This window comes from Zonotrichia leucophrys, chromosome 5 (genome assembly GCF_028769735.1).
Source record: "Zonotrichia leucophrys gambelii isolate GWCS_2022_RI chromosome 5, RI_Zleu_2.0, whole genome shotgun sequence".
Taxonomy (NCBI): domain Eukaryota; kingdom Metazoa; phylum Chordata; class Aves; order Passeriformes; family Passerellidae; genus Zonotrichia; species Zonotrichia leucophrys.
This window is the reverse complement of record NC_088175.1, coordinates 25212475-25226178: the sequence shown is the minus strand read 5'-3', so window position 1 is coordinate 25226178 and position 13704 is coordinate 25212475. Positions and strand designations below refer to the sequence as shown.

Genomic DNA, 13704 nt, shown 5'->3' with positions numbered 1-13704 from the left:
AGATATTGCTCTGCCCATGGTTATTTCATTATATAAAGGACCTCCAGGACAGAATAGGAACACAAATACATATACAATGACAAATGGGCACTAACCTGTTCCACAGTGACACAAATTTCAACACAAAATCAGCCTTGCCTCAAGGGCCAAACTTCCCCAAGGGCCAAACTCAAACAAAGTTCTTGTCATATATCAGCCATACCAAGCATTACACAAAAGAGTCAAATGGGGTACAGGGAGCGTTATCCTCAATGGCTCAATGGCTAAAAAATTCACTTGTTAAATAAAATATATGTTTGCAGGTCTTTTCTTCATCCTGATTTAAATCAATGTCTTAACTGTTCCAGTTGAGTTGAGTTTCTCAATCAATGGGCTATTGAACATAATGCTTCATCTTTACTCTTCTTCACTACCATGCCTTTGTTGTTCCCAGTTATTTTGTGTATGTAATGACTAGTCACTAGAACAAAATTAATTAAGAACATGGGCTTGACTGTACAGCCTCTTGGTTAAGGCTCCAACTTCAGATGTGTGAAAATTAACTGCTGGTTAATTATGGCTGTAAAATTGCTTAATTCGGGTGGAACATCTTCAGAACATGAACTGAAACGACTTTGTTTACTGTAATGACTCTGTGGGTGATTCAGATACTCTTTTAGAATATGATGGACCCATGCTCATGTCTGTGTTCCAAATCAAGCAGGATAGGGAGGTAAAACTTGATCTCCTTCTTTCCAGATAAACAGTCAAATAATAATGGTGTCAGCTAATAAGGAGGGGCATTTATCTCTGTTATTATAAGGGCAAAAAGGCCTGTCCTAAGATCTCTGTCTTAGGAAGGTGTCTGTCATAGGAATACTGACAGAACATGAGTGTCTAAGAGACACTCAGAGCCTAAGAATGGTTACTGCAGAAAGTAACTGACTGTTAGGAAACACCATGAATATACAGCAGTAGAAATGATGGTGGGATGGGATATTAAAAAGTAGAAATCTACATGCCTAAAGAATTTAGGCATTTTCAGTGTTAAGTGAAGGCTTTTTTTTTTTTTAACCAAAAATATGTAGTTAGGTATCTAAGTCCACCTTCTGGTGATTCCTGGAACATCTAAGCAGAGACAGAAAATTTCTTGAGAGCAGATCACCTACAATTTAGGCATTAATGTCAACACCCATTTGCTACTAATGCCTTCTAACTCAGAAATTCACTGAACAATTGGGATAAGCTTTGATGATCTTGAGCCTTTGATGATCTTGATAACAGAACTTGATAATTTTGAAAACTTGCCTTATACATTTAAGTACTTTACTTGACCATTACCAGTTTTCTGGGCTCAAATGCAGATTTATACACATATTCTTAGATGCCTTTACCCCTACACAGTGTAGGAACAATTAGTGAAATTCTGAAAATTAAGCCTCAACATCATATCAGTCAGAACAGTCAGAGCTAATATTGAAATCCATCAGCAAACAGTTATTAAAATTATGTAAGATCACACACAGTTTCCAAACTGCTCTCATAAAGAAAGAAAGGTAAATATTAGATAGGTTATATAGATTGGGTTTAATTTCATGACAAGTATCTCAATTGTATGCAAAATATGAGATAGTGGAACACAGTACAGAACTAGCCAGTTTTGACTGAAGAAATACAATTCAAGTTTCTTTCTGTGGTAGGATTTAATTTTCAAATGAGCTATTTTAAAAAAAAATTAAGAAAAACATCTCCAGCTACCCATCCTTTAACAGAAGAAAGAAAAATACATTAGAAGAGCTCCCTTTAGCTGGGAAAGCCATGTTGCACTTGAGCACAGGCTTCTCCAATGCTCTTCTCTGTCCATAAGCCAGCTGAGTGCTGAAATCAGAACCCAGCCTTTCAAATGTTTTAGAAAGGGCAAACCTTCAAGGTTTCAGTCCTTGCTTGTTCAGAAGACAGAAGCTTGTTCAAAAGAGCAGAAAGATAAGAAATGGTATAACATTCACATATATGTCCATCTAGGACCCTTGCAGAGCACCAGCAAGATTTATCACTGACTTGAAAGTTGTAGGTTGCAATTATCTCTGGGGAGCCAACGAGGTAGGCTAGGGAGCGAGACTGAGCCCTGGAGAGAGGAGGGTCAGAAAATACAAGAGCCTGGAATGCAGAGTGATAGGCCGAGGAAACAGCTCCACAGAGATTTTCAGTTTTGCCGTCCCAAACCATTTGGCTTACAACTAAGACACAAGCATCCATGAAACCTGCTCATATGTAACAAACTCTTTGAAATGTTTTAAGAACATTTCCCCTGGTTCATGTGGAACACAGAGAACACAAGATGGGATGAGAGATAGCAAAAGTTTCACCAGTATGACACTGTATATTTACCTCTTCATTTTAGCATTCTTAATATACTTGTTCTGCTACCAGCTCATCGCTGTGAAGCATGTGAAGCATGTATTCCATAACATGGCAGGCTGCAGTCTCATGGCGTGTATGGTGTTGACGCATCTTTAACTACTAAGACATTAGACCCTCTGGTTTGATGAAGTCTTGCCACTAGTATTGTGAAAACATTTAACATCTGCATCTACAGGAAGAAAGGTTTCCATAAGCAGAATCTCCAGTACCCAGACAGAGCAAAGAGCAAAACACAAGGCATATCAGCATGTAGGTATGACTTGCTGAGAGGTTATTAGGTGTATCTGGATAAGAGCTATAACTTGGGAAAGGGGGAGATGTATTTACACATAGTGTATTATTTATGCCCATTACTTCTAATTGACTAACTAGTTCTCTTTCCTCACACGTATACTTTAGTACCCACCAACCAAAGAAAGACGTCTACAGCTAAATATCTGCCAATTATTATGGACTTTTGCTTAATATTCTATTGTTACACTGACAGCACAGTTTTTAATATATCATTTTATACTATCCTGTACATCATCATTTTTCTGTCTCCCTTAGGGCTCTGGCTGTAATAGCTCTTATTTATTTGCACAAGCTAACATATATGCAAAAGATCTTGTAGTCATGATGTCGCCCCCATCACCCTCACCTCTTCCCATCTTTGTTTTTGTAACCCTTTTTCATCTGTTTTTAAAGTTACAGTACAAAGAAATGTGAACACAGCATGTGTGTGGACACAAACCAGGGTCAAATACAGATTCTCTCCTCTACTGCAGCCTTTTACTGTGTCCTGTAGGTTTGGGGTTTTAGCTAATAAACTGGAAAACAGATCATAAGGGAAATAAAGGAAAACCCTCTTGCTATACCAATGGGTGAGGCAGGACTAACAGCCTGTGTAGTAACAAATCACCTCACAGAATCTGCTCAGCCCCTTCTAAGAGAACGAATGGAGCACTGACTCTGGGCTGGCAGTGCTGCAGTCTGGTTAGCTGCATCAAATGCTATTTCTTACTGAGTTCTTGTTCCACCAAATGCTTTTTCTGAGGAGAATATGCAGCAGTATAAGCTGGAGGTGCTTGCAAGCGCATCACTATGTCTGAAACAGAACAGACATCTTTAGGATCCTAGTTTTCAAACTTTCAGAAGTGTGTTTCAATATATATATTTTGGCTGTGGTTTTTTCAGTTTTTTTTAAGTGGGCTCTTTGGATCCAATTTCTTGACATTCCCTGGCTGACAGGTAGAAAAATACACTTTTTTTTTTCCTTCAGATTTTAATAACAATGAAAAAGTGTACACGCTTCGTGGTCAAGACAGGACAGTGGGTACAAAAAATAGTTATCTTAAGGCAAAATTTACTCTTAGGGAAAATGGAACATTCCTTCTGAACTCACGAACTGGTAGTGCATGTGCAGGTTGGTTGTAGATGGTTGCTACAATAAGGCTTCTTTCATACAGGTGTGTTTATGCCCCAGGCTTGCTGGCCACAGTCCATTCCATTTACAGAAGCTGAATTAAACAATAACTACCGCATTGCAAAAAGAAGAAGGAAAAAAAAGGTGAGCGTCAAAGGAGATGCCTGAGAGCTTTGTTAGGGCCAAGAAAAACCCTGTTGCAGTTGTCAGAGCTTGTTGATGTTGCAGAGAATGGCACTTTTTTTTTTTTTCTGCTGGATTTTGTGGTTCTGCCTTAGGAAAGAAAGTAAAATAGAACGGAAGAACAAAGTCCTACTCTATAAATCAGCAGCTGCTCCTTGCCAGATCAAAGGAGTGACATTTTTGCTCCTGGACTACTTGTCCACTTTAGGTGCTTGACAGACAGCTAACAGCTGGCCTGTTACATAGTATAGGAGAGTTGGGCTACATCTTCTTCAGAGTAGATGACAAGCTAATCAGAGATACCCATAGCACAGGACATGTGAGTGCACCTTGATCTCTTCAAACATACCCACTACATAATTGCTAAACACCTTTATGCATTTTTGGCAAGTTGCTACTTAGGTAGTTTCCACTGAAATGTAAAAGGGAGAATTAGTGCCTTAATCTTATTTGATCAGGGAAGTTAAACAGATGTTAAATTTGTTGACAACTCTCCTTTTCAGTCAATTTAGAATTTATTTTAAAAAATTAATATGTTAAATATTGATAAGTTTTAAAATAGATGTGAAGTACTTGAATGTGATATTATTCAAAAACTACACTTTGCTTGGGTTTTTTTTTAAAGTTACCTAAAATGAGGTACTTCAACTCCTGATTGTGTTCTCAACACTGTTGGAGTCTAATTAGTTTTGAAAATCTTTTCCTAGGAGTTTAAGATGACAAATTAACACATCTTTAAATGCATGAGTTACTTAAGATTTTAGAGGAGATTTGTTTTCTACCTTTAACATGAGTTTCTAAACGCTAGCAAATCAAAGTGCATGCCAAATTAGCTAAAATTGTATTTAGCATCTCCACAAGACGTATGTATACAAACATGGAATTTTAACGTCAGTAGTAAAAATTTCAAAGTGATTCAGTTTCTAGTTGATTCCCATCTGCAATAAATCAAGCACAGGATGAGGTTAAATGCTACGGCTTGTGTCTACTGACTTCACATTTTATCTGTAAGATATGAATAGCTAAGGAAGTATGTCTGTTTGTCTCCTCCCTTCCTTTCAAGTATCTTTAAAAGATCATTTTTACGGTGCGTGGTAAAAAAAAAACATATATGAGCAAGCTGACGGCACTGTCAAAAGAGAAACAGCCTCCTCCGGCATGTGTTCTGTGGTTTCAGGTGGCATGCACCAAAAGGCGCTCGTTTCCCACCAGGAGCCAAGGGGGAATACGGGATGATACTTTTCCAATTAGGTTGAGGTTTGCTGGAAGCTCGTGCGGAAAACTGTGCCCACCCGCGGCAGTGGCGTGCGCGGAGCGGCGCTCCCCAGGCACACTCCCCGGGCACACGCGCCAGACACACTCTCCAGGCACACTCGCCAGGCACATTCCCTGGGCACACTCGCCAGGCACACTCCCCAGACACACTCCCCAGGCACACTCCCCGGGCACACTCGCCAGACACACTCCTCAGGCACACTCCCTAGGCACACTCTCCGGGCACAGTCCCGAGGCACACTCCCCAGGCACACTCCCCAGACACACTCCCCGGGCACACTCCCCGGGCACACTCCTCAGGCACACTCCCTGGGCACACTCCCCGGGCACACTCCCCGGGCACAGTCCCGAGGCACACTTCCCAGGCACACTCGCCAGGCACACTCCCGAGGCACACTCCCCAGGCACGGTCCCGAGGCACACTCCCTGAGCACACTCGCCAGGCACACTCCCCATCCGGCGCACCCGGCAAAGGCGGGCCGGGCCATGGCGCGGCCCGGCTCCGCGGGGGCAGCGGCACCCCCGGCCCGGCAGCGGTGCTCTGGCCCCACCTCATGGCGCCCTGCTGCACAGCGGGAGGCCTCCCCTGGGGCCACCCAGGCTGGATCTCGAGGCCAGCCTAGTTCTGCGGCCAGGAGCCATAGCTCTTCCTGGGGCAGCGCTGCTGCTGCCGACCCCATGGAACGGCTGAATGCGGCCTTGGCGCGGGGCTGTGAGGGCTGCGGGCTGTGAGGGCTGCGGGCGCAGGCCGGCGATGGTGCGGGTGCCGGGCTGGTGGGGATCCCTTTCGGGGAAGGCCCCGCGCACAAACCCCTGGCCCGAGGCGAAGGCAATGCGGCTGCCCCGGGTTGTGCTACGGTGAGGGTGCTCCCCGTGACAGCCATCCCCGTGACGGCTTTCTGGGCAGAGCCAGATCGTTCCTCCGTGCTCCCAAGGAGTAATCTGGTATCCGAGAGTTACACGTTTAACGAGGTGGATTTTCCTCTGAGGTGAATAGATGCGCGTCTTGCCAATTCTCATGATTTTATCGCAAGGCTCAAGTTGTTTCATGTTAATTCGAGGTCCCAGCTCCAGGAGACAATGGTTATGTGAGAATCTTATCAAGTAAGTTTCTAGATCTTGTGGCTGAGAAGAGCGTTTTAAAAATGTGGCGCAATGACTGAAAAACTCACAAAGTAAACACTGGGAAGAGTGCTGTTTAAATTCCTGATTTTTTTAGGACAGTCTCACAGTTACAGGACGAGAAAAATCATGATTTCCAACAACTGGCAGCTCCAAATGGCAAGACGTATTTTTAGGAAGTCGAGCATAAACATGGAAGATGCGGCAGAAGTCTTTGGGATGGTTAGCACCTCCCTCAGGCTGCCTCAGGCACCCAGCTAAGTTGATCTCTGTCATCTTCTGGAGCCTTCACCAAACGTGGATGGTGACTTAGGTCCTTTGAATCACACCTTTGACAGATGTGGGGTGTCTGAATAAGCTTTAGAAAGTCAGCGTAAAAAGTCCTTAACCCCCTTCTCTAACAAGGCTGTCCAAAACTAGGTGAGGCTTTGCCAGGGAATAAACCGACCTGTCCCTCCCGCTTCCTCTCAAAAGCAATTGCATAACTGACTCCATTTCTTAATATTCATGACTTAGGGAAGCCTTATTTAGATGGCTCATTTCCAGGTGACTAAGTCAGCTTTTTTAATTTCCTATAAGGAATGCTGCAAATATGAGTTGGTAACCAGGTGTGGCATAGATTCAGTGAAGCATAAACAAGGGCTTTTTCAACTATTTTTGTGCATACACATACTGCCTAAACCTAATTCTGTCAATTTAGAATACATAGTGGAGGGAGAAGTTGAATAAACTAAGATAAATAGATTTTACTTACTCACATTAAAGGTTAGGTGATAGACAAACACCGCTGTAAAGGCAGGGGGTAGATATTGATAAAAGTGTTGCTGCAAATTAGTCTTTTCTAATGCATTCTTTCAGAATGCTCTGAGCAGCTCATGACTTTTAAAATTATTTTTTCTGCTTGGCAAAGAAGTAATTTTCTAGGTTACTTAGGAAAACATATTTTGTGACTCGTTCATTGGTTATTTTCCCTTCAAAATTAGGGCACTCTTGGGCAGCAAGGGATCAGTGTAGCATATGCGCCTGAGCTAAACACCGACATGTGCATAGTCCAAAGACTGAAATATCATTTAGGCAAGGATTTATTTCCCCATCCGAGGTGAAAACACTTGGATTACTTTTTAGAATGCATTCTTAGACTCTTACTCAGCAAAAACATTGAAGCAGGTGCTTAGACCCCATTTATTCTTCAAGCTCAGCTCCCATTTGTGGAGATTTAATAAGAGTTGAGCTTCTCATCTACACTTGGCAGGTTCATGAAAAATCTTGCAAGACTGTCCCACTGGGCACCTAAAATTTTTTTAAAAATAATTTTTTTATTCAGATGGCAACAAACAATTCTAACTCCAAATTAGTGTTGCAATTGTCAGTACTTGCATTTTTATTATTTCTGTGACTAAGTCTGTGACAGTGTTCATTCAGTACTTCTGTCCTCTGCAAGTCTAAGAGCAGAAGTGTCTTGGGCTAAAAGTGAGTCAAAACGTTCCTTGTCATTAATTCTTCTAAAGAACTGATTGTGAATTCATCTCACAAATTTGTTTATTTCTCTGGTTTTCACATAAAGAATTGAGAACCGATTTATGCAGTGGCTGGTTTGTTAAATAAATTCAATATTTTAGCACCTCATTTTCTGGGATGGATATTTTAAGTGGAAATCCAGATTGAAGACTGACACTGAAGTTTTGCGTTGTACTTGGTGGCTCCATGTTGTTCCTCAGTTTCTCATGGGGAGCAGTCTACGCTGCTGGGGCGAGAATGGTTCGGTTTGGCACCAGTTCATCTCAGAGAAGATATTAGGCATACAGACAAGTGGTGGGAGTTAAATATCACTCTCTGCTTGAGTTCAGATTCGGCCCTCAGTTGGGAACTGAGTTATAGTTTCCTGAGCATTCGTGTACTCCATCCTTCTGAAGCAAGACCTGTTGTGACCCTATATCCTTACAGTGAATTTTCCATTATAGCCATAAAGTAAAGCTGGAGGTTTCTGATTCTGATTGCCAATCAGTGCAGTCACTAACAGTTAATTTCAAGAACTGCTCTTAAGCAGATTCAGTTGTGGTGTGGTCACGGTGTTTCAAAATATATGTACACTATGTATAAAAAAGACAGTGGAAACAACAATAAAATTATTTTGGAGTGTGCCAGATTTGAAGAAGCAGATTAAGAGATCACTATTTGCTATTTATTGCCTTTGCACTTTGCAGAAATATGTCTCTATGATTTTATCAGAACTTTATTATAAGAATAAAATGTATTATGCAAATTTGAGTTCAACATCATTTCATATGACTTGAGATAAAATATGATAAATTATATAAATGAGATTAATTACAGGACTTCCTATAAAGTACAGAATGCATATTTATTTTGGACAAAGAAAAACAAGTCTCTGTTTAAAGAGATGTGATTAAATGCATATATTTAGATTATATTGTCATGCTAATTATCAATGGTAGGAACCAATTAGGACCAGTGCTACCAAATCACCAGACTACATTGCATATTCACTAGTGCACCTTTATCGCACTACTGGGTTTTGCTGTAAGCAGATAAAAGTGAAATGCCTTGCTTTAAAAATCCACATTCTTGTACATTTTGAGCCAGATCTTGTTCATTTGTACTTTCATGAACTGTCCCGCAAAAGTAACCAGAACTACTTGTGTGAGAAAGACAGACTCTGGCTATAGGAAATAGATGTGGCTGCTTTAGCTAGCAATTAAAGAAAAAATACAAGATGCAAAAAACCTTTTGATTCAAATGGCTATTGTGTGAATAAGCAAGGCTGGTAATCTGTCATTTGCAAAATGCTGGGAGTGGGTTTTTTATTGAGCCTGCTATGTCAATGACATGTATTTCTCAACATTACACACCTCATTTATCATTCTGGAATGAGGACCAAATACCGTATGAATGTAGAGTTTGTGAAGGTATTGCCTCACAGCCCTGGAGGCTGATGACCCCTCTTTATCTACGCAGCAGGTAAGGCACAAACAGTGGCAATGGGAGCTCTCTTTGCAGTCCCCTGCCAGTGTGCCTGACTGTTAAGCTGGGGGAACAAAGGAAAGATAGCATATGGATAGCAGATTGTAGGAGCGCTGAAAGAGGACTGAGGAAATCTATGTTGGGTGTGTGGCTCTGCCAAAGATCTCTTGTATGACTTTGGCCTTGTCACTTAATCTCCTTCTGTCTCTGTTCCCCTCCGCAAACAGGGAGAAGGCGTCTCTCCTCTCCCCCAGGCTTTGCCTGGAAATCTGTTCAGACTGAGTTCTCTTGGACAGTGTGCTTGTGAAGCATGGGGTTGGAGTAAGACTGAGCTTCATTGGGTCCTCTAACTGCTGCTATCATCCAAATAATAGGAATTACTATTAGCAGCAGAGAAACAAAGAAGTCTATGTCTTTTTGATAGATTTTACTCATCTTTTCAGGCCATTCAATCTTTGGCCTCTGGGTGAAGGGTATGAGCAAGGTAAGCAATTAGTGTCAGGAGCAGAGCTGTGAATTCTTCTTATATAGGGTTCCAGATAATGCTGAAAACAGTGGCATTGGTGTTCTCTTTTTTCACCTGTCTCTTAATGCCTTTTGAAGACATTTGTGCCTAAATAACATCAGTGTTTCTGCAGCACAAACTGAAGTGCTGTGTGAAAGGCTGTATTTTGCTTTACTTTGGCCCTGGATATGGCTCTCTGAGGGATTCAAAAACAGCCCTCAAAAAACGTGAAGGCTAGGGCAGGGACTCTGTTTTCTACGTCTCTATTATGCACTGTGCATATTTATGGGGCAGTATAAGGAATAAATAATAATGCACAAACACTGCATTCTATGCCCTTGTCTACCAATTGTGCTGATGCATTACATGATGTAGCTACTGCTAGTGAACCTAGGATTCGATTTTTAGCTTCACCTGAAATGTATGTCTGGTTTGCACCTGCAATCTTGCAAATATAAATAATTCCGTGTGTCATTTTTCAGACATGCCCAATGGTGAGTATAACTGATGCTGTTTATGAACAAGATTTTTCAGAGGAACAATAGAAATGGAATTTCAGAATTACCTGGATGCCTAAACCCTGTTCTCTTATGTCTTTTCCAGTATACATCAGTGTATCTTCTCTCTAGATGAAGTTGTTTCTGGTTTAGAGGACATTGCTTGCACCTGCTGTTGTGCAGATATGCAAAAGAAAACTGGAGAAATAATGAAATCAGAAATCAAACCCAGGAGCTATTTTTCACAAGTTTTAATTGGACAAATTGTATCACTTTTTTTACTTTTTTTTTTTTTTTTTTTAGGAAAACAAATACAGAGTACTCTCTTTTAGGGCTTGAACTCCCATTTCCAAAACAACTAGAGAATTGCTTCTAGGTAGAGTTTGCAGTGAAAGACTGGCTTTATTCACATCAGCAGGATAAAATAAGGCCTTGCTCCTCTGGGAGTGAATGGCTGGGCAAGATGGGGTTTTCAACACCCGTCCCAAAGGCTTATTCTGTGGAGGCTATCGAATATATAAGGCTGGAGCACAGTATCCCAATCTCTGTGCTCAGAGGTAAAGCAGATGTTACCTGAAACCCTTAAGGATGTAGAATTTTCTTAATGCTCTGCCTTGTTGTGGGAGCCCATTGAAAGAACACTTCAGAGGGCACCCATTTCTTACTAATGTAAACTTTCTGAGGAGTATCCAAAGATATGACCTCTGGGTGAACCTTTAACCTTCCCCTTAATTATTTGTTTGAAGACAGTGTGGAGTTCTCCTGCTGAGAGCCGAGGCCCATAATGCTTCGCAGCCCTGTGAGCAGGGGTGTATATGCAGGGAAGTGAAGAGGGACATAAATAAGGGGACCACCAGATGTAAATAATAAAAGTGGTTGGGGTTTAAATAAAAAAAAACCGAAAGAGCAATTTGGTTTTCCTGAAGACTGGCCTGATTGAAGAAAAGGGGTTAGTAAGATGGAAAGTGTGTGCGTGTGTGTGGGGGTGTTTCTGTGATTTTTTACAGGCCTAAATAAGTGTTCATTCCATTCTTTAAAACCTTGCCATCTGTATACACCATTAGAAGCTCATAGGAGAAGAGAAAACAGTCTTATCAGGCTTTCCTGTTAATCTCTATTGGCCTTAACTTTAGCTGATAAAAGGCGTGCTGGATGGAGGAGGTTCAGGTCAGGCTCCATTTGGTCAGCACAGCAACGTTACTGGAAAGTAACTCAGCAAATAAGTCCTATCGGGGACCTTTGTCTCTGAGGACGGAAACACACTTCAAAATCACAGAACTGGCAGTGATGCCTTCACAGTGCCGCAGTCAGAAGGGAATAAACAAATATATTGACTGTGTCTGAGTTTTTATTTTAATAGCTGAAGTCATGACTAATTCTGAGGCAGGATGACATTTCTGACAACTGAATGGTACTTTTCCCAAAGAATAAAGAATATCTTTTGGATGTAAACAGAGAGATGCTAAAGAGCCCTTTAGTGTTACTTGTAGCATTTATGCATCTGTCTAATGAAATTTCCACCACTGTGATTACTGAAGATGCAATCGAAGGTGTGCCACCGTCCTTTATTATCTGTGAAGGAATTTAACCAGAGAGTGGGAGGGAGTGAGGGAAGCATGACAAAAGGCCTTGCAGAGTTGATGCTATATAAAGGCTAGCAATTTACTAAATGAGCAGATGAACTTAGTTTTCAGTTAGCTGACTGAAAGACTTTGCTAGGCGTTGGATCGGGCCCAATGGCAATTATTGGAGGCTGTTTTGGATGATGGGCATGTTAGTATTTCTGAAGAGGATTAAACGCTAGTATTCGACTTCATTAGCACTCCTTAAGGGTCACCAGGCGAAAGCCCGAGCTGTGAAATAGCACACAAAACCTGCACGAAGGCTCCAAAGTGTTCTCAAACACAAAGAGAAGGGACAAAAACAAGTGTGGCTCCCGAGTGATAGAAAATTGCCCTGTTTTCAAAAATACTTTGTGAACAGGCAAGTTTTGAAATTATTTTAGGGAAATTAATTTAGCTTAGCTTGTGCTGATGTGCATTGCTGTGCATTAGCTAATAAGAAATATGCAAGCACTTATTTTTGGATTACAAGCAAAATTAAATCCAGGCTCTGCAGCCAACTAACTGCCTTTACCAGTGCTCAAAAGCCTCGGCAACCACCCCAGTTTGAGATTAAAAAAAAGGTTATTTTGGGCCTAATATTAACCACATGTACCTGTGACTGGGGGTTTCTAACGAGTTGAAAGGTGCCTGAGTTGAGGGCAGGCAGGCGGTCGCCTTGCACGGGGTGTCCCCGCTTGGACACAGAGGTGGCCCCCAGCTGGCACTGACCTCCAAACGACCCTTGCCTTTACAGGCTCCAACTGCAGGAGTTGTAGAAGAGCAGAAGTCTTTCTGGGCCGGCACTTATTGCTGCTGCGCTGGTGATAAAACTTCAGACAGCCTAATTGATGGCTTTGCTGACCTAACGATACCTTGTGAAAGCACGGAGTGGCAAAGCCTGGTCCTCATTTATGGCCAGCTGCAAGGAGAGCTGGATCCCTAAGATGGAAAGGGGAAAAGAAAGTCTCCCAGCCTGTGAACTTTAACCAGGATCTGAGCCACTTAGAAGAAGTTAAAGAAACAATTGTCTTTTAACACAAGTTTTCGGTCGCATTTACTCGTTCAAAGCCTTCTGGCAAATCCAGCTTTAAGCTGGCTAGTAAGATAAGCGTGTTACCAGTTACAATTTCTGAGCACTTAGAGGAAAATCCTTTAAAGTGAAATTATACTCTTTTTAAAAAGCAACGTGAAGCAAAACACATTTCCACAGCACGCTAAAATCCTGTCACTTTTAAAGCAGAGGTGTTCTCAAAACAGAGAAGCAAGCTGATGAAAGGACTTCTATTCTTTGTATTCTGTTGCAGGTTTATTAATGCCAGAAGAAGAATAGTACAGCCTATGATTGACCAGTCAAATCGAGCAGGCAAGTTCCAAGTAGTATCTGTATTCAAGTCCCACAGGCGCAAATCCTCATCAAGTTATTCTTCAGGAGTCCCATCACCTGGTAAATAAATGCTTCAACCAGGCATTCTGGGAGATTATTTTTTTTTTCTTATGTCCCCAGAATTCCGCTGTAGGAAGCAACTTCACTAATTGGTGCTAATTGGAGATTTCCCACCCTGACTCTACTGAAACTGCTTTTTATTTTCTCTCTGAATTGGTAATTGGGTACAAGTAGTAGTGCCACAAGCAGTTTGTTTGACTGTGAGCTCTTGAATTACTCATTGCTTGTCTGCATCCAATCAGCAGGACAATCTCATTTTCTTGCTACCCACAACTCCTTGGTGTATG

General features: G+C 41.7%; 1 protein-coding gene across 5 annotated transcripts in view; it reads left to right on the top strand.

Moving 5' to 3' along the window:
• Positions 1 to 13704, top strand: part of MEIS2 (Meis homeobox 2) — a 173960-nt gene that overhangs the window by 154094 nt on the left and 6162 nt on the right. For all 5 annotated transcript variants that reach the window (XM_064714136.1, XM_064714132.1, XM_064714133.1 and 2 more), the window contains exon 10: positions 13278 to 13336. In XM_064714136.1, the coding sequence (XP_064570206.1) occupies positions 13278 to 13336 (59 nt within the window). The remainder of the gene's footprint in view (positions 1 to 13277; positions 13337 to 13704) is intronic.